Here is a 21,520-nt window from a genome sequence, read left to right as displayed (position 1 = left end):
AATGTCATCAGCAAACAAAAGTACTTTCAGTTATTCCTCATTCGTTATCTTAATTTCCTTGTTTACTTTACATTCAAATTTGCGAAGAACGAAGTCAATGCAGATATTAAGAAAGATACGTGAAATCCACATCCTTGTCCAAAGCCTTGGTTAATAATTATTTCTTCTAGTCGGTTTCTACCTGTGTTTACGACATTCATGTAGTTTTGTAAAGACTTTTCACTACCTCTACTAAGTGGGAAGGATATCCACATCCAGACACAATCTTCCGTAAGCTATCAAGGCTCACACGGTCAGAGGTCTTCTCAAGGTCGATAAAGGCCATATGGGTTTCCATATTAAATTCTCTGTGTTTTTCTATGACGTCTTTAATTACAAACACGTTGTCTGTGCGTGAACGACGTAATCTATATAGAGCTCGTTCTTCAGAAATAATCGCTTCTGTGATCGTCTTCATGCGGTTACTGATGATCTTTGAGTATAGTTTGTATTAAGTGTTTAGAAGACTTTTGCCACGATAATTTTACAGTTGTTACGTTTCCAAGGGTATTGGATTTTTCACTTCGACCAACATTCATTTATTATTTGTAAAAGACTTGTATCTAGTAGTAATCCTCCATATCTAATTATTCTTCATTTATTCCATATATTCACATAGCTTTTCTGTTCTACATGCCTTTCAAAGCCTGTTGCAGTTCGTCCATGTATCTGCTGTTTCATTGTACATACTCTCTCCAGTGTCATCTTCGTCCTTCTGTGTACACCACAAATCTGTATAACGATTTATCCATTGTTCATTGGGTATAATGTTTAGTGAGGCAGTGTCTGCTTTCCTCTCTTTGAGTACTTGATTTACTAACTCTCTTTCCTCGTTGGAAAATCCTCCATCATGCGACTTAACTTGCGCAGCGCTCGTAACACAGCCAGGGGATTATAAAATTAATGGCAACTAACAAATAGCCTCGGATATAGATGGTGCTTAGGAACAGCACATATTCATAGGGTGTAAGGGATAACATCACACCCACCAAATGTAGGCTTTTTCTGACCATGGTAGGTACAATACGGCATCTTGCTCTCTGATTGTGACGCCGTAGGGATGGGAATTTTTTTAAAAGTATTGATATATATTGTATCGATATTTATGAAATCTGTAGATGTTATAGAGAAAAAGTTTCGATATTCTGAGAAGCCTATGTCTCGAAAAATCGATATTACGAAATTTCGATATTTTTGCCCTGTCCGTGCGTATGATAGGTCCTTGGAGTGAAATATTGTACTTGCCATAAACATTTCAGACAACAGGAGTCCATTTTCCACTAAATACCAGTGCAGTAACGTGTGTGACTTTAGTGCCGAGACAACTTTACTTTTACAGTGCGCCTATCTTTTCGTCGTCCAGGCACTCAGGGGGTAAGGAAAGCGCAAATCTGCCGCATAGTTGGGAGAAGGGAGTGGTAATTTCCGCCGTCCTCATACAGTTCTGTCACCAAGCGTGTTCGTCTTGCAAGTCGTACCTATCATTTACAAAGGTAGAAATGAGAAACAGAACTGACTGACTCTAGTTAATATGTAGTACGGTTACATTTATGGTCAAATCTCGTGGTCATTTGTAGTACTGAATACGAAATTAAATTAAGCTCATCGTAAGACTTTTACTGTTAGACTGCATATATTGACAGTAGCTGGAATGGGCAATAAATATGCCGATGAGAACAATAGAGGCTATGAGTCGAGAAAAGACAGACAAAAAAAGGACACAACTTCCGATCCTCAGAATTTAATATCGAAAAATCGACGGATCCATTACTTCCGTTAGGTGGCATATGTCGATATCATAATGAAAAAATATAGGTACCTCAATATAGCTATGTTTTTTGTCATCTACGACGTAGGGAGCATTCTTTCTTCCTACTGTTTCTACCCTACGTGGCACATTGATGAAATATTGCGAAACGTATTTTGTGTTTCACGTGAGAAAGTGTCCCTCGATGTGAAATAGCAGGAGGTGACACCATTAGACTCTTAGAGTGCCAAGTCAATTCTTCCAATCCATATGTGGCATACAGCAAACCAGTGCTTAACAGTATTGGTTAAAAACAGTCTTGGTTGCAATTTTAGTTTTTTTTTATTTTTCAACGACGCGTTTCGCCTTATTTGGCATCTTCAGGTTATCTTAATTTGGTATTTCTTACAAGGGAACCTCCCCACCGCACCCCCCTCAGATTTAGTTATAAGTTGGCACAGTGGATAGGCCTTGAAAACGGAACACAGATTAATCGAGAAAACAGGAAGAAGTTGTGTGGAACTATGAAAAAAAAAGCAAAATATACAAACTGAGTAGTCCATGCGCAGATAAGCAACATCAAGGAGAGTCTGAGCTGAGGAGCGCTGTGGTCCCGTGGTTAGCGTGAGCAGCTGCGGAACGAGAGATCCTTGGTTCAAGTCTTCCCTCGAGTGAAAAGTTTATTTTTAGACAGTTATCAAAGTTCAGGCACTCACACATAATCAACTTCGCTCTCAAAAATTCCAGGACATGTTCAGATTTGCTAGGACATGCAGGATTTGACGTTCTACACACGGAAAATTTTGTAAACGTTAAAAACATATGTTTTGACAGAGCACAGGAAAAATCGGGCGACTGTGAAACTGTTGCACTCATTTGTTGCAGTTTATGTGACAAACTCTTATGTTTTCATCACTTTTTTGGGAGTGATTATCACATCCACAAGAAAACCTAAATCGGGCAAGGTAGAAGAATCTTTTTACCCAATCGCCAAGTGTACAAGTTAAGTGGGTCGACAACATATTCCTGTCATGTGACGCACATGCCGTCACTAGTGTCGTATAGAATATATCAGACGTGTTTTCCTGTGGAGGAATCGGTTGACCTATGACCTTGCGATCAAATTTTTTCGGTTCCCATTGGAGAGGCACGTCCTTTCGTCTACTAATCACACGGTTTTGCGGTGCGGTCGCAAAACACAGACACTAAACTTGTTACAGTGAACAGAGACGTAAATGAACGAACGAAAAGATCATAACTTTGTAAAAATAAAGAAAGTAAAACTTTTCACTTGAGGGAAGACTTGAATCGAGGATCTCTCGTTCCGCAGCTGCTCACGCTAACCACAGCGCTTCTCGGCTAAGGTTCTCCTTGATGTTGCCAATCTTGCACTTGGACTACTCAGTTTGTATATTTTGCTTCTTTTTCATACTTACACACAACTTCTTCCTGTTTTCTCGATTGATCTGTGTTCAGTTTTTCAAGGCCTATCCACTATGCCAACTTATAACTAAATGTGAGGGGGGTGCGGTGGGGAGGTTCCCTTGTAAGAAATACCAAATTAAGATAACCTGAAGATGCCAAATAAGGCGAAACGCGTCCCTTATTAGAAGAATCCTTTAGTCAGTTAACTCGTTAAACTCAGGCGATGTTGGCCTGATATATTCGACGATGCCCTTTGGCTACGCTGACTAAAGGATTCTTCTAAGAAATACCAAATTAAGATAACCTGAAGCTTCCTGAATGAGGCGTCCGGGTCGTTGAAAAAATAAAAAAAATAAAATTGTAACCAAGACTGTTTTTAACGAATTCTACTAAGTCAACGTTAGTTAACTCGTCCCGTGTAAAGACGGCTTAAACAGAACGCTCAGCGCAGTATTCTGGTGAGCCGACAGCCTGGCGGGCTATCCTCATAGCGCGCTGTCCGTGTCCCGGCAGGCTGTTCTCAGCTCTCAGTCCACGCAGTCCGTTCGGTGTAAGGGCCGAGGACACGGGTCGTGCGTGCTGAAGCCTGCGCGAGACGGAGGCCTGACGCGTGCAGTGAGTGACCGGTTTTGACGCGCAGGTGCCCGGCTACGGGCGGCCCAACTCGTGGACGACGTCGGCGGAGGGCGGGCGCGCGGCGTACCGCCTGCTGAAGGAGCACCGCAACAGCGACCCGGGGCCCGGCCCGCGGGCCGCGCTGGCCGCCTCCGCCGCCCCCTCCGCCTCCTCGTCCACTTCTTCCGAGGAGGAGAGCGGCCGCGGGGGCCGGCTGCCGGCCACGCCCACCACGCCGCCCGCGCCGCTCGCCACCGAGCAGATGTTCGAAGACGACGGCGAGATGCCGCTTTTCATGCGCCGGCCGGACCCCGACGACTCGACGGCCGACGACTGCCTCGTGCCCTCCGTCGACGAAGACAGCGCCGGCGGCAAGCCGGGCCGCACCGTGGTGACCGTCACGGCGCCGCCCTCGCCCGGCGTACACCGGCTGCAGGTGAGGGCTGCCTTTGTTTCCTGTTAGGGCGCTCGAACTCTTCCAAAACCAACTAAAAATAGTCTTAACCGCAATAAAATACACTGAACGAGCAAAGTCGCAACCCCAAATAAATCATTAATGTAGAGCTGAAATTTCGGCAATACATTTGTCTATACAGGGTGGTCCATTGATTGTGACCGAGCCAAATATCTCACGAAATAAGCGACAAACCAAAAAACTACAAAGAACGAAACTTGTCTAGCTTGAAGCGGGAAACCAGATGGCGCTATGGTTGGCCCTCTAGATGGCGCTGCCATAGGTCAAACGGATATCAACTGCGTTTTTTTTTTTCTTAAGGTACCCCCATTTTTATTACATATTCGTGTTGAAACGTCCCCTTACAAAATTACTGTGCTGGTAAACGCCTTACGTTATTTGATTTTCAAACAGCTGAGCAAAACTGAACGTACTCAGACATTTCTCTCTTTACTTATTCTGATCATCACTAAACTGACATACAATATTTTTAGCGCAACGCAATCTGACTTTTAATAATACCCACAAAAGAATGGCCCTGACTAACAATAACCTATTCCTTTCATGAATCACTTACCTCACAAAAATCTTCATTGCTCGAACTACTGCAATACAGCGAACGCAAATACTGCCAGTTAAATAAAAGATTCTAACTACTGAAGTCACTAACTACTGATAGGCATAGTTAGCAAATGAAAGACTTTGATAAAGAACAAACAATGTATTTACCGTAATAGTGTTCAAAAGTCATAATATATCAGTCCATGACATCCAGTCTTACAGATTTACTGTCTCTGATGGACACACGTCCAGATCATCGGCTCTCAAAACTCCGTCATCTCTCTCCCCACATCCACCACTGCTGGCGCCTCACCTCCAACTGCGCAACGCTACTCGCTTCCAACTACCCAACACTACAATAATAAATTCCAACAATGCAAAGCAGACACAGACTGCACACAGCACAGTCAGTGATTTTCATATAGAGCGCTACATGGCGTTACCAACATAAAAAACTAAACTGCACACTTCGGTGTAGTGCGTAAAGAAATATGAATGTTTTAGTTGGACCACTTTTTTCGCTTTGTGTTAGATGGCGCTGTAATAGTCACAAACATATTGTTCACAATTTTAGACGAACAGTTGTTAACAGGTAGGTTTTTTAAATTTAAATACAGAACGTAGGTACGTTTGAACATTTTATTTTGGTTGTTCCAATGTGATACGTGGACCTTTGTGAACTTATCATTTATGAGAACGCATTCTGTTACACCGTGATTACCTGTAAATACCACATTAATGCAATAAATGCTCAAAATGATGTCCGCCAACCTCAATGCATTTGGCAATACGTGTAACGACATTCCTCTCAACAGCGAGTAGTTCGCCTTCCGTGATGTTCGCACATGCCTTGACAATGCGCTGACGCATGTTGGCAGGCGTTGTCGGTGGATCACGATAGCAAATATCCTTCAACTTTCCCCACAGAAAGAAATCCCGGGACGTCAGATTCGGTGAACGAACGTGCGGGCCATGGTATGGTGCTTGGACGACCAATCCACCTGTCATGAAATATGCTATTCAATACCGCTTCAACCGCAGGCGAGCTATGTGCCGGACATATATTATGTTGGAAGTACATCGCCATTCTGTCATGCAGTCAAACATCTTGTAGTAACATCAGTAGAACATTACGTAGGAAATCAGCATACATTGCACCAATTAGATTGCCGTCGATAAAATGGGGGCCAATTATTCTTCCTCCCATAATGCCGCACCATACATTAACCCGCCAAGGTCACTGACGTTCCACTTGTCCCAGCCATGGTGGATTTTCCGTCGCCAATACTGCATATCATGCCGGTTTACGTTACCGCTGTTGGTGAATGACGCGTAGTCGATATATAGAATGCGCGCAAAAAATCTGTCATCGTCCCGTAATTTCGCTTGTGCCCTCTGGCAGAACTGTATATGACGTTCAAAGTCGTCGCCATGCAATTCCTGGTGCATGGAAATATGTTACGGGTGCAATCGATGTTGATGTAGCATTCTCAACACCGACGTTTTTGAGATTCCCGCGCAATTTGTCTGCTGCTGATGTGCGGATTAGCCGCGACAGCAGCTAAAACACCTACTTAGGCATCATTATTTGTTGCAAGTCGTGGTTGACGTTTCACATGTGGCTGAACACTTCCTGTTTCCTTAAATAACGTAACTACCCGGCGAACGGTCCGGACACTTGGATGATGTCGTCCAGGATACCGAGCAGCATACATAGCATACGCCCGTTGAGCATTTTAATCACAATATCCAAACATCAACACGATATCGACCTTTTCCGCAATTGGTAAACGGTCCATTTTAACACGGGTAATGTATCACGAAGCAAATACCGTCCGCAATGGCGGAATGTTACGTGATACCACGTACTTATACGTTTGTGACTATAACAGCGCCATCTATCATAAAGCGAAAAAAGTGGTCCAACTGAAACATTCATATTTCTTTACGTACTACACGAATATGTAATGAAAATGGGGGTTCCTATTTTTTAAAAAAAACGCTGCTGATATCCGTTTGATCTATCGCAGTGCCATCTAGAGGGCCAACCATAGCGCCATCTGGTTTCCCCCTTCAAGCACCACGACTATCGTTCTTTGTAGTTTTTTCATTTGATGCTTACTTCGTGAGATATTTGGCCCGGTCACTATCAATGGAACACCCTGTATAACATATCTACATGAACAACATTGAAACACTACAGGTTAATGCAAGCGCGAGATAAGCCATTGCAAATGTGAAATGCTGATACATTAATAACCGGTGTAACCGACAGAATGTTGCGTGCAGGCATGCAAATGGGCATTCATTGTGTTGTACAGGTGCCGGAGATCAGTTTGTAGGATGGAGTTCCATGCCTGTTGCACTTCGTCGGTCAATAAAGAGACAGTTAAAGCTGTTTGTGGATTACGCTGGAGTTGTCCGATGATGTCCCACGTGTGCTCGATTAGAGACGGATCTGGTGATGGAGCGGGCCAAACTGATATGTCGACACTCTGTAGAGCATGTCGTGTTACAATAGCGGTATGTGAGCTAGCGTTATCCTGTTGGAAAACACCCCTGGAATGCTGTTCATGAGTGATAAAAGGTCGAATCGCCAGACTGACGTAATTTGCTCGCTCGCTGCTAAAGGCCGGCTAAAGGCGCATTTTCATACGAGCAGGTCAGGTTGCGTGGGATAACCACGAGAGTGCTTTTGCTGTCGTACAAAATCGCACCCCAGACCATAGTTCCACGTGTCGTTCCTTTCTGTCTAGCGCGCAAACAGTTTGGTGGCATGCCCTGAACTGGTCTTCTTTCAACCGACACATAGCCATCAGTGGTACTGAGGCAGAACCAGCTTTCATCAGAAAACAGAACAGACCTCCACTGCCCTCCAACGAGCTCTCGCCTGACTCCATTGAAGCCGCATCTGGCGATGGTTTGGGGTCAGTCGAATGTACACTGCAGTGCATCTGGCTCGTACTTGTCTTTGAAGTAACTAGTCTGAAACAGGTCGTTTGTCTCTGTGGTCTCTGTGGTGCAGAAGCAGTGCGATGCGCCTAAGCCATCCGCCGAACACGACAGTCTTCCCTGTAGCTAGCACTAAGCCACGTCCCGAGCCTGCTCTTCTTGCGACCGTACATTCTCGTGATCACCGCTGCCATCAATCATGTACAGTGTCTAAATTCCTGCAAAGTCTCTGCAGTATCGAAGAAGAAACAACCAGCTTCTCGTAGCCCTTTACACGACATTGTAAAAATTCAGTGAGGTGTAGATAATGGCGTCTCTTTCGTCTTAAAGGCGTTCTTGACTATCATCAATTCACCACGTCCATCCTCAAAGGTAACTATCGCTCACGACCGTTACAGCTTTTATTTAAAGCTAACTTGATTTGAATCTTTATACCAGCGCTTCTGGTGCCACTGCCATGCAACTGTCGCGAAATTTGAATAGACATCATCTTTCAGATGTACAAACACGCCTACCAACTTTCGTTTATGTTGCGACTCCTTCTTGATGTTACGATTTTTCTCCTTCAATGTATTTATTGGCAGTACAAACAATTTCGATCAAAATGTGACCATCTTCAGACCGTGTTACACCACGAATGTAGGAGGTGATGCTGAACGGAGCAAATATTGTAGATCCACGAACGTCAACACTCATTACGCATTGTAGAATTGTGTAAAGAGTAGTTGCCGATCGTGGATCCACGATATTTGCTCCGTTCACTATCACCGCCTGCCACTATGGCGTATTACGCTCTGAAGATGGTCACAATTTGATCGAAACCGGTTAGTACTGCCAATTAATACACTGACGGTGAAAGGAGCAAATATGGTAGATCCACAAACGTCAACCCGCATAACGTATATTAGCAGCTGACATGTAATAAGTTCAAAATGGTTGAAATGGTTCTCCGCACTATGGGACTTAACATCTGAGGTCATCAGTCCCCTAGAACTTAGAACTACTTAAAGCCAACTAACCTAAGGACACCACACACATCTATGCCAGAGGCAGGATTCGAACCTGCAACTGTAGCGGTCGCGCGGTTCCAGACTGAAGCGCCTAGAATCGCTCGGCCACACCGGCCAGCCATGTAATAAGCAGGTGACCTTCGTGGAGTCATGATATTTGCTCCGTTCACTGACACCGCCTGCGGCCATGGAGTAAAATGAGCAGAAGATGGTAACATTTTGACCGAAACGGGTTACCATTGCCAATAAATATTATATTTCGGTGAAGGTTGTTTTTAATTCAGATCAAAAAAAATTTCAAGACCGCCGATATTCTCCTTTCTATATGTTCTAAAAATTACTGAAACTCTTGTGTCGCATTGTCTGAAATGATCACTTTCCAACATGTGACGCGTTTCTTTTGTGTTTCACGAAGCTTCCGTAGCGTCGCAGGAATTGCCACTACCGATCATAGTCAGAACACAAACACGCTTAAGCCGTGATTTCCTAGAAAGAGGAATTTTGCTCGGCGCTATCTGTGTTTTCCCGGAAAATGAAACCGCAAGCGCATTAACTATTCAATCCAAATGTGCTGTCTGGGAAGTACACTGCATGGAAGCAGTTTTCTTATAGTTGGAACAAATTCAATTGAAAATTTTTTACTAGTCTGTAACACAGGACATAAACCTCACATACGTATACATGCTACCACAAAACAATTTTCATAGATTTCATTGAGTTTTATACAGCAAATAAAGTATGGAATCGTACACAAGATATTGTCTTGTTGTGTACTGCTTGTCGTGTTAGTACTTTTAGTCAGTAAGGTCATACAATGAAAGACCGAATGCTTGAGTGACAATGTCACTTGTTTGAGTAACTTCACTAAGAGGTGTTGTAGCCGTGTCAGTGGTAGACCCGCGGAAGGGTGCTGACGAGTGGTGCGAGGGCAAATATTTTTCACTGTCATCCACAGCTGGTGAACTATAATCACATCGAAGCTGTTGGCGCATTACGCACTGTACTTTGTCGGAAAACACTTTCACTATTTTGTCAGTTCAAATGGTTCAAATGGCTCTGAGCACTATGGGACTTAACTTCTGAGGTCATCAGTCCCGTAGAACTTAGAACTACTTAAACCTAACTAACATAAGGACATCACACACATCCATGCCCGAGGCAGGATTCGAACCTGCGACCGTAGCGGTCACGCGGTTCCAGACTGTAGCGCCTGTACCGCATCAGCCGGCCTATTTTGTCAGTGCTGAGTGCACGACACAGAACACCGGACGCATCACGTGCTACGCGGCACAAAGTTCCTGGTCGTAGGAAAATCCGGCATTAGGGATCTGCAGCGCGCGAGTCAATTACGCGACGTACTGGTCCACAGATTTAAGCGGAAACGTTAATTAGCTGACCGGCATTAATCGTCCACACTATAGCACTGTTAAATCAGTCTAAATAATCGTTGCCAGTCTCGCTTTGATCAGCAAGACTACGTTAAAACTGTCTCTTCTCGTATTAACTGTAGCTCTTTAATGTTATCGAATTAAATCAGGCAACCCAAATGGAATTAGACTAGGAAACAAGACTAAGTAGTGCCTGCATAGCAAAAAAACTGATGACACCCGAAGAAGAGCGTATATAAAATGCAGACTGCCTATAGGAAGAAAATCATTCTGAAAGCGAGGAATTTATTGGCATTTTATATAAATTTAAGTTAAAGTTACTCTGAGAATCTACGAGACTGGTGACTTACCATCAGACTCTAAAAAAGACATCATCCATACAGTTCCGAAGACAGCAAATGCTGACAAGAGTGAGAATTATCGTATAATCTGCTTAACAGCTCGTGCATCCAAGTTGCTGAGAGGAATAATATACAAAAGAATGGGAAAGAAAGTTGAGGATCTGTTAGATAACGATTAGCTTGGCTCCAGGAAAGCCAAAGGCACCATAGAGGCAGTCCTGACGTTGAGATGGTTATGGAAGAAAGACTGAAGAAACATCAGGGCACACTCATAGAATTTGTCGACCTGGAAAAATGCGTTCGACAGTATAAAGTGGTCCAAGACGTTCGAAATAGGAATACGTTATAGGGAAATACGGGTAATATACAAGGGGGAACAATAAGATCGAAAGAGTAAGAACAAAATGTATTGCAAAGAGTGTAAGAAAGGGATGCAGTCTTGGGCCCCCACTGTTCAATCCATATATCGGAGAAGCTACGACGGAAATAAAAGAAAGGTTAAGAGTGGGATTAAACCACAGAGTGAAAAATTATCGATGATTAAACTGGCTAGTAATATTGCTATTCTCAGCGAATCTGCAGAAGAATTACAGAATCTTTTAAATGAAATAAACAGTCTAACGCGTACACAATATGGACTGAGAGTAAAACCAAAGAAAGACGAAAATAATGAGAAGTAACAATAATCTGAGGAAGACATTCCTGAGACTGTAGGTTTGGAACACAGCAGTGTGTGATAGTGAATCATGTACTGTGGGAAAACCGGAACGGAAGAGAATCTAAGCGTTTGGGTTGTGGTACAGCAGAATAATGTTGAAAATTAGGTGGACTGATAAGACAAGGAGTGAGGAGATTCTTCGCAGAATTGGCGAAGATAGCAACATGTGGGAGACACTGATACGAAGAAGGAATTGGGCGACAGGACTTGTGTCACGACATCAAGGAAAAACTTGCATGACGCTAGAGGGCGCATGCAGAGTGAAAACCATAGAAAAAGACAAAGGTTGGAGTAGATACAACAAACTGAGAACATAGGATGCAACTTCTGTTCTGAGATGAAGAGTTTGGCACAGGAGAGGAATTCGTGGCGGGCCCCATCAAACTTGTCAGAAGACAGATGACTCAAAAAAGAATATTTTTATCCGTTACGAAGTCTTTTCCGTATGTATTTGTCTGGAGTGTAGCACTGTAATGAAGTGAAATATGGACGACAAATGTTCTGTTAAAAAGAGAATTGTGGTTTTTTTAAATGTGTGTGGTGGTGGTGTTTTTTTTTTTTTTTCAGAAGAATGCTGAAGTTAAATGAGTAGATCGAGTAACTGTGCTGATGTATGATCGAATTGTGGGAAAAGAAATTTATGTATGACTTGACCAAATGAAAGGGTCAGTTGAAATGACACATCCTGATCTATCAGTGGGTCGTCAGTTTTCTAACTGAGGCAAGTTTGTGGGGAGGGAGGAAAGAATGTTGTAGAGGGATACCAAGGATACTGCAGATTCGAATGCCAGTAGGTTGCAGTGGTTATTTGGAGATAAATAGGCTTGCACAGGATCGAGTAGTGCGTCGAGCCGCATCAGACCAGTCTCCGGGCTGAAGACCACAACAACACAAACAACACCGTGCGTACTTTGAGAAAGGCTCCCAGACGTGGTCACCAGCTTTGACAAAATACACTGCAGTCATTACACTGCCTCCAACTGCTTCCTAAACTTAAAAAATACAAAATATAATAACAGTTCCAAACAAATATTAGAAAAGTCACATGAAAACTAATACACATTAAGTTTGCATGGAAACAAATCGAACTTACTGGCTTCGCTTAGGCCTTACCAAGTGTGCTTCTTTCATTACAGAAAAAAAATGTCTCGATGACATTACAGATGTGTTCAATTGAGTGGGACTCTGGTGACCAGAGGGAAGACGGGGGTCGGGGACGTTCAAACATTCTCGTGTCTGGGAACTGTTTTTCAAGCCGTACTGACGCAATTATATAGAGACGATGTGTTGTGTTGCATTGCCTTTCTGAAGTTGCGGGTCACCTTGTTACAGATGTAGGAAATGAAACACAGGCGCGGGACTTAGCAGCTAGCTGCTGGCTGCGAGATCTGATACGATGCCTACGACCACCACAAGCTTTCTAAAGCGCAAGACTCTCCTAATTAATAGAAAATTGTCAGAGCTGATTATAGTTCTACGCCCGCGAAGGGGATGGCACTTGCGCATCCTCCAAATTTTTCCGTGCAGACAGAACAACTTTATTCATTCACTGAGGATCTCTCGCTTCCTACCTCATAGCAGTAACACTTAACATGCTGCCTCCGCCCCAGAGGATTTTAGGCTCGCTCCTACACCTACAAGCGTTATCGGCCGGCAATAAATCTCGCGAGTTCCAAAATCGTTCCACAAAACGATTAAACCCCTCACACCTTTATCCAACAAACCTAAGGAACAGAATGAAAGCATTTTCATTGACCTTTTTTGTGAAGAAGTCCCATAGTGCTCAGAGCCATTTGAACCATTTTAGCAAAAGTAAACAGATTGATAGAATAAGAAATGAAGCGCCTCTCCTTAAAATGGAAGGCGAGAGGAATATGTATAAATGACTAACAAGAAGGTGTGTTTCAAGACTTTGGTGCCATATAGGTACTTCTCTTTATATTCCAGAAACCCTGATGACGTATTCTACACTGAACTTGACGAATACCCTGCTTTATTGTTCAAATGTGTGTGAAATCTTATGGGACTTAACTGCTAAGGTTATCAGTCCCTACGCTTACACACTAATTAACCTAAATTATCCTAAGGACAAACAAACACAGCCATGCCCGAAGGAGGATTCGAACCTCCGCCGGGACCAGCCGCACAGTCAATGACTGCAGTGCCTAGACCGCTCGGCTAATCCCGCGCCCTTGCTTTATTCACACCGAAATAACAGTCACAGTACAACAAGCGAATTCGTAACCTCCCCGTGCCGAAACAGACAACGCTAGAGTCCACAACAGAACAATATACGTGAAGGGGCGATCAAAAACTTGCCGTTCGAAGGCCTACAACCTAGAATCCGTATTTTAGTCAGACAAAATCGCCGTGAGCATTGAGGCAATAATCCCATCGACGTACCAGGTTGGAGATATCCGTTTGATAAATTATTGTGTCCTGCTGCGTGAAAAAGTCCGTAACTGCCTCCTGCACATTCTTGTCGGACATGAATCTTCGATACTTCAAGGCCTTTTTAAGGGACCGAAGGCGTGATATTCCCGTGGGTAAGACGACGACTCTAGGACGGCTGCTCGGGTGTCTCCTACCTGAACCCACCAGTTGAGGCTGGCCACCCAGATCGACCGGCGTCTTGCATCATATAGCGACTAGCACACCTTTCCACAGCGGTGCGTTCCAACAGATATGCTTCCCCACACAAATTATTCAATCTGCAAAGTGTGTCTACCGCTGTTCGTCAATCGGTAGCCAAGAAAAGAATAACAGTACGTTGGTTCTGTTTGGACGCTTTGGAAAATAACGTCGCCGTAGTTCACGTATCTGCATTAACCGCATCCAGGTCAGAAAATCACTAATGCTATTCTAATCCCTTTCCAAAGTTCGGTGCTTACGTAACCACATCGCATCGCGCGCTAATCTTCATATACACCGCAGTAACGCCCTCAAACGGAAATATTTTAATTGCCTCGTATAGTTTGACTAGAATGTCCAGGGATCCAAAAGCAAGTCGTACTACGCAGTCGCCTAGCTGCTCAAAGATCCAGAGTGTCTTCGGACAATAATTTCCACTGCACTAGAGACAACCTTAGGGGGCAAAAATGGTAAGGAAGAAATAATTGATAACCTAGATAGTAAATTGTTGCCTGAGATGAAGAGATTGGCTCAGGAGATGAAAGTGTGGAGGTTCGCATCAAACCAGTCAAAAGACTAACGACCAACAAGAAAAAGGAAACTCCCATACGAGAATAGCGTCACCATCTGTCCGCCTCTAATGAGCTCGTTACCGACGTTACGTTAAACACTAATCTTCCTTCGCTCTTCCCTCCTCTGCCTAACAACTGCCCCGTTGGCAAGCGGACTGCATCGCCTCCAGTGGCTTTTGACGAACTGGTACCTTAACTTTGATGTGTACGAGAGTGTCGCTTCTAGTCAATTCAGGCGACCTTTCTCCATATTTCGAGCGTCCAGCAGCGGTATTGGTGCCTTCATGCTGATCCCTGTTCCGCGCAACATGAGTGAAGCGCTGGGTGGCTAGCTCACTACTAGGTTGCGCTCTGGTTGCCCTGACGGCTGGCGTGTTCTATCTCCAATACAGGAGCTATCTTAATTCATTTGCTGATGAGTTTATGCGTTACCCGCCGAAAAAAGTGCCATCGTTCAGGTGGCGAAACCTGTGCTATACTGAGAGGTAGCAGATTTACTGTGCTGGGTGTTACTGAAATGCAAATAGCTTTTACTGCATCTTGCGGTGAGCTCATTTTCATGCGTGTAGGCAGCCCACGTATTGTTTTTGAGTGATATTCCATATACATTGGCGCGCTCTGCGGGTAGCAGCTATGTGGGATACAACATCTGGCCGTCGTTCGCCTGCCGGGGACTGGCCGCTCGTTTCCCCTTTAAATTAACTTCACATGTTGGAAAGGGTAATGAGCTGTCGTTGAGAGAGATTACTACCTCGTGCAATTATTGTCGTTTTCTATAGCTTTCGAATCGAAAAAAGTTCCAATATTGTAAACTTTTATTCCTCTGGATCCGATTTTTAATAATTCTGGTGACCTGTTACTAACATGAAAGCGACTTTCATCGATGCGTCTTTTTTTAGCAGCAACCCCCCCCCCCCCAAACACCTTTTTTTTTTTTTTTTTTTTTTTTTTTTTTTTTTTTTTTTTTTTTTTTTTTTTTTTTACTGCTCGAAAACTGATTCCTTGTCGCACAGGGTAAAACATAAACAACTGAGTTCACGTGGTAATTGTCCTCCACTGCTATTTGCAGTGTCCTGAAAACCCTATATGCCATTATGCCATATTGTAAGAAAAACGAACACTCGTAAAAGGATTCACTTCATTCGCAGTACAGACTGTAAAGCTTCTTCCAGAAACTTTATTTACTGAAATACGTTTACTAGATATTCAGACAAAGTTATTTACTAACGTAAGTTTACTTGGCATTTACTAGACGTTCAGACGGAAGTTAGTTAATAAAATAAGTTTACTATACACATGTCTAGTAAAATTATTTTAGTAAATAATTTTCGTTTGACTCTTACATAAACATATTGTGAGTTCGTAAATGAGTCGCATCGAGTACCACAATTAAGGGATTATTATATTAGCGTGGCATGAGTAGTAGTTATTAGTTAGTCCTTACGTGTATGTGAGTTTACAGTGACGCAGTAGTTAGTAACGACGCGGTACCATTTGATTTTTTGTGCAATAGTAGTTGTATAAACCCTGCAGCACTAGATAATCTCATGCGAAACATGCGCTATGCAGTCCTATCATTAAGTAATGTACCATGATGTGGGAGAATTGAAGGTGACCCGATCTTTAAACTTGTCATATATCCAAAATGGGCCCGCATCTCGTGGTCGTGCCGTAGCGTTCTCGCTTCCCACGCCCGGGTTCCCGGGTTCGATTCCCGGCGTGATCAGGGATTTTCTCTGCTTCGTGATGGCTAGGTGTTGTGTGATGTCTTTAGGATAGTTAGGTTTAAGTAGTTCTAAGTTCTAGGGGACTGATGACCATAGACGTTAAGTCCCATAGTGCACAGAGCCATTTGAACCATTTTTTATCCAAAACGGTACGTTTCCGGACTCTAGTTTATTATAAAAACTTTGTCCACAAGATCCCTGTACAACGCCTAGAAACCTGTAATAGGAACTGTGAAACATCCAGGAGAATGCACAAAATATGACGTGCTTTACAATCAGAAGACTGCGGAGTCAATATCAGTTTTAACAGCAAATAATAAAATAAAAAAGGATCGAAGTGTATATTTTTAAGACGTCACGCATGTCTTCTAGCTATAGTTACTGAAGGTATTGAAGTATAATTGTTGTTCTTACGGTCTTCAGTTTAAAGACATTATTTGATGAAGCTCTCCTCACCACTCTATCCTGTGCAACCGTCTGTATCTCCAAAGAGCTTCATCTAAACCTGCTCACTATACTCGTATCTTGGTCCACACACACACACACACACACACACACACACACACACACACACACACACACACACACACACACACACCTTCTCTCAACAACTAAATTGATGATTCCTTGATGTCTCGGAATGTGTCCTATCAATCGATCCCTTCTTTTAGTGACCACAAGTTTGTGTTCTCCCCAGTTTTATTCACTATTTCCTCATTTATTACGCAATCTACCCATCTAATCATCAGCATTCTTCTGTAGTATCAAATTTCAAAAGCTTCAGTTCTCTTCTTTCCAGAACAGCTCATCGTTCAGGTTTCACTTCCATACTGGCTACACTCCAGTAAAATGTGTTCAGCAAAGACTTCCTAACTCTTAAATTTATATTCGCTGTTAACAAACTTCTCTTCTTCAGAACCGCTTTTTTCTGCCATTCCTAGTCCACATTTTATATTTTCTCTACGTCAGCCATCATCAGTTATTTACTTCTCAAATAGCAAAACACATCTACTACATTCAGAGTCTCATTTGCTAAACTAATTCCTTTACGACTAGCATCACGTGATTTAATTCAAATACATTTCATCACCTTTCTATTGCTTTTGCTAATGTCCATCTCATATCTTCCCCCCAGAACACTGCCGATTCCGATCAACTACACTCCCAAGTCCTTTTCCTTTTATGACAAAAATACAATATCCTCAGCAAAACTCAAAGTTTTTATTTCATCTCTCTGGACGTTAATCCCTTCTACAAATTTTTCTCTACCGTCCTTGGCTGCTTACTCAGTGCGCAGATTGAATTACATCAACTATTGCTCCCCTTTCAAATCTTTCGACTCTTATAACTGCCATCTGGTTTCCGTAAAAGGTCGTATATTACCTTTCACTCCCTGCATTTTACCCCTGCTACCTCCTGAACGTCAAAGAGTGTATTCTAGTCAACATGGCCAAGAGCTTTCTGTACGTCTAGAAAAATTATAAACGTAGGTTTGTCTTTCTTTAACCCACCTTCCAAGATAAGTCTGCGGCAAGAAAGGAAGAATGAATTGATTGGTTGTGTTAATAACGATCATCCTCCTTTACCGCCTCTGCAATACTGCAGATGACGTGTCACTGAGCACATTTGTTCTGTGCATGCAGTACACGAGAGGCGTCTAGTTGTTTCCACTGCACTGTGTGGAATACGAAGGTTCTGTTATAGTCCACTAAACTGCTGTCTTCGCGTTGATGTCCATAGCGCAGAAAACAGCACGCAGATCGTGGGTTCTGTAACTTGAGGCTGAAACTGACTTTTAGCGAGGTTCTGTTCAGAAATAATGTATCACTTCTTTGGTATGCCACTCGTGTATTTTAATATAGCCACACGAGAAGCCTACATGATCTTAATACAACACCTTCTGATAAAGCAAAGTACATGATCAAACACATTGTCCACGAAAATGTATCTTTACACGTGTCTGTGCCTCATGACTACCAGAGTGCAACTTTTAATACTGAGTACTGGCAAACACATCCTGCCATAGACAACATGACTGTACATCTCGACTGCCTAATCCAGAGTGACGAACAGGAATTTAAATAAAAGTTGGAAACACATCCTACGACAGACAACATTGTTCTTCTCGATTTCCTACTCTAGAGTGACGAAGAGCCCGAAACACTTCGCGCGCCGTACCAGAAAACGCGTGACCCGAACGCTTCCGAAGTGCTTCGTCTGCAATTTCGTCAGTCTTTTTTTTTATTTAAATTGTTTTTAATAATTCTAAAATGACTGAGTGATAGTCAGCTGTTGAGAGATATTTATATCAAAAAGTGAAGTCATTCCAATGAGTAGTTTAACTAATAATAATAATTATACTTTAACGTTTTGGCGCCCTTGCTCCGAACACAGTAGCCAATCACAGAGCAGTAGCATTATGCAGGCGGTCTTTCTCACGGGAATGGTACCGAATCTAACATCTGTCACAGGTACCTCAACCACATTTCGTCATCTATATACTTCTTGCATCTCCACTGCTCAGGGAACAGCTTCTTGGAGCCTGATATGACGGCTGACTAAACCAGAAATATTTCAAGTCGTAGGATGAGTACTGGCTCGCGTGTTCCCAAATTTCTCCAGGCCCAGCCTGATCTACCCTAGCTCAGTCTAACAGTTTTTCCAATCTTCTGCAACTAATTCACGCCAAATTTTGCGATCATGACTTATAAAGCTGGTAGTTCGGTAACATTCACACCTATCAGCCTCTGCTTCCTTTCTAGACACAAAGCAAGAAAAGTTGAGAAGTTGTGCGTGTTGGAGTAGTATAAGTAATACAAATCCTTTGTTTACACATTAAAAAAATACGTGAAAGTATTATTGCCGGCCGAAGTGGCCGAGCGGTTCTGGCGCTTCAGTCTGGAACCGCGCGATCGCCACGGTCGCAGGCTCGAATCTTGCCTCGGGCATGGATGTGTGTGATGTTCTTAGGTTAGTTAGGTTTAAGTAGTTCCAAGTTCTAGGGGACTGATGACCTCAGCAGTTAAGTCCCATAGTGCTCAGAGCCATTTGAACCAAAGCATTGCCATTTCTAATAGTACGTCTCAGCAGCACAGTGGAATTTTCCTTGTGTCAACAGGTCCGCAGTGAGTCGGTGTGCGACCTGGGCTCCAGACAAGGGGAGCTGAGCCCGCGCGCCGGTCGCCGGACTTCCATCGTGATTAGCGGCAGTGGTGGCGCCGCCGGCGGCGGTAGCGGATACCTGAGCCCGGGGGGAATCCCCGGCTTCCCGGGGTCCAGGGGCAGCCTGGACTCGGAGATGCGGCGCGCCGCCTCGGAGTACGACTTGGTGCGCAACGCCGCCAACCGGACGTCGGTCCTTATCCGCGACGGCGGCGGCGGCTCCAGGCACCAGCTGCACCCCGTCGAGGCCCACGGCGACGCCAACAGGGTCACCATCAGCGTCGGCGGAGGCGAGCCGCCGTCGCCGCGCCACTTCGACGGCTTCGGCTACCTGACCAGCAGTTCCTCGTGCACGGTCATCGACACCGCCTCCAACAACGCCAACATCATCTACAACAACAAGAACAACACGAGTTCCCTGACGATTCTCTCGCAAAACAGCGCGTCCACCAGCTCGCTCGCCAACCCGGTAGTGATCTCGGTTTCGCACGACGAGGACGACGCCAGGCGCAAGTTTGCGGCCGATCGCCGCCGCCACAGTCATCAGCAACCGCAGCACCACCTGAGCACCGTCACGGTCAACGACGATTCGCCGCATTACGACACCCCGGCCGACAGTGTGCCCAGCAGGGTGACCGTCTTGGAAACTGGCGCTTACGACTCGGGGGCCGAGACCGGTAGCGTCTCGAGCATCGTCATCGATACGGCGACACCGTCCTTCTCTGTAGTAGAGGACGCACGAGAAATGGACGAAGAGACTGCAGCGGCCCTCCGCGACCCGGTGGAGGCAGTGCGTAGGAACCTAGTGCCCCACGTATGTGGCAAGAGGGACGACCCGGTGGATAGGCTCAGCTCGCTGATCGACAATGGCGGCCAAGTGAGGCGTTCACCTGCCGAGGAAGTGGAGGAGCCCTACCCTGTGGACGCAACGGCGGGCAACGACGCCGCCAGGGCCCTGCTTCTGGACGGGGCTGATTCCAGGAAGGTAAGCAGCCCTATACTGTTGCGCCTCATCTTTCAAAGCAATGAATTATCTCTTGGTGTTGTAGTTCTTCTTCCACGCCATGCCATGCTTGCTAAGAAAAGTTGCAGAAAAATCCGCCGTATCAAGATACCATTTCTTTAAATTACTGCTTCATCCAAAAGTTTTTTCATTACTGTTTTGTGCTAAATTCAGCGAGTTTTGTTTACTACTGTACCTGGAAATTACGAGGGCTACTCGTACACTAAGGTCCGATCGGTCACGAAATAGAAACAACTGTGAAATTTTTTTTTCCCCCCCTTGCGACAGTTCGCTACACCTTCCAGCTACCTCTCTACATAGTCGCCATTACGTCATAGACATTTGTCATAGCGTTGCAGCAACGTTCCAGTACTATCGCCATAAAAGGCAGCTGCCTATTCTTTACGTCAATTTAATAAGTTGGTCTGCAGCTCGTTGTCGGTGCTAAAATGTTGTTTACAAAGCTAGCGGCTCGTATGAACAAATGTGAAACTCAGGGGGACCCAAGTCAGACTGTATTATGGGTAATCAAACACTTCCCCTCTAAAACGCTGCAGGAGCATCTTCATTGCCCCTGCTGTGTGCGCCCAACAATTATCACGAAGAAGGAAACGCCTGACAATTATGTTATGTAGGCTGTATGACGTCAGGTAAAATCTCTCATCGGGACCTCATACTTGCCGGGAGATACTATTTGTTTAGGCATCTTTGTGTGCACACCACAGGCTCAGAACTGAAAAGAGCGACGTGACGCGATCGGCGAGAATACTAGAGACCGTGGCCGAGCGGTTCTAGGCGCTTCAGTCCGGAACCGCGCGACTGCTACGGTCGCAGGTTCGAATCCTGCCTCGAGCATGGATGTGTGTGATGTCCTTAGGTTAGTTAGGTTTACGTAGTTCTAAGTTCTAGGGGACTGATGACCTCAGATGAAGTCCCATAGTGCTCAGAGCCATTTGAACCATACTAGAGACACCCCAACACATCTCTGCGAAGCTTCACACAATTTTCACTGTGGTTTCGCTTTCGCACCCGATCGGACCTTACTTTCCGAATAGCCCTTATATTATGTCATAATGTATCCTGAGGTTATGCGAATTTTAGTTTAAATCTGTGTATGTGTACAGAGGACCATTTTTTATTTGGTGTGGGTTGTTGGAGCATATCAGCGTTGTACA

At 44.3% G+C, this 21,520-nt stretch overlaps 1 protein-coding gene across 3 annotated transcripts in view; it reads left to right on the top strand.

The window, feature by feature from the left end:
- Positions 1–21,520, top strand: part of LOC126356200 (uncharacterized) — an 878,454-nt gene that overhangs the window by 768,828 nt on the left and 88,106 nt on the right. For all 3 annotated transcript variants that reach the window (XM_050007000.1, XM_050007001.1, XM_050007002.1), the window contains 2 exons: positions 3,852–4,262; positions 19,299–20,327. In XM_050007000.1, coding sequence (XP_049862957.1) covers positions 3,852–4,262; positions 19,299–20,327 — 1,440 coding nt within the window. The remainder of the gene's footprint in view (positions 1–3,851; positions 4,263–19,298; positions 20,328–21,520) is intronic.

Source organism: Schistocerca gregaria, chromosome 3 (genome assembly GCF_023897955.1).
Source record: "Schistocerca gregaria isolate iqSchGreg1 chromosome 3, iqSchGreg1.2, whole genome shotgun sequence".
Lineage (NCBI taxonomy): Eukaryota > Metazoa > Arthropoda > Insecta > Orthoptera > Acrididae > Schistocerca > Schistocerca gregaria.
This window is presented reverse-complemented; position numbering and strand designations above follow the sequence as displayed.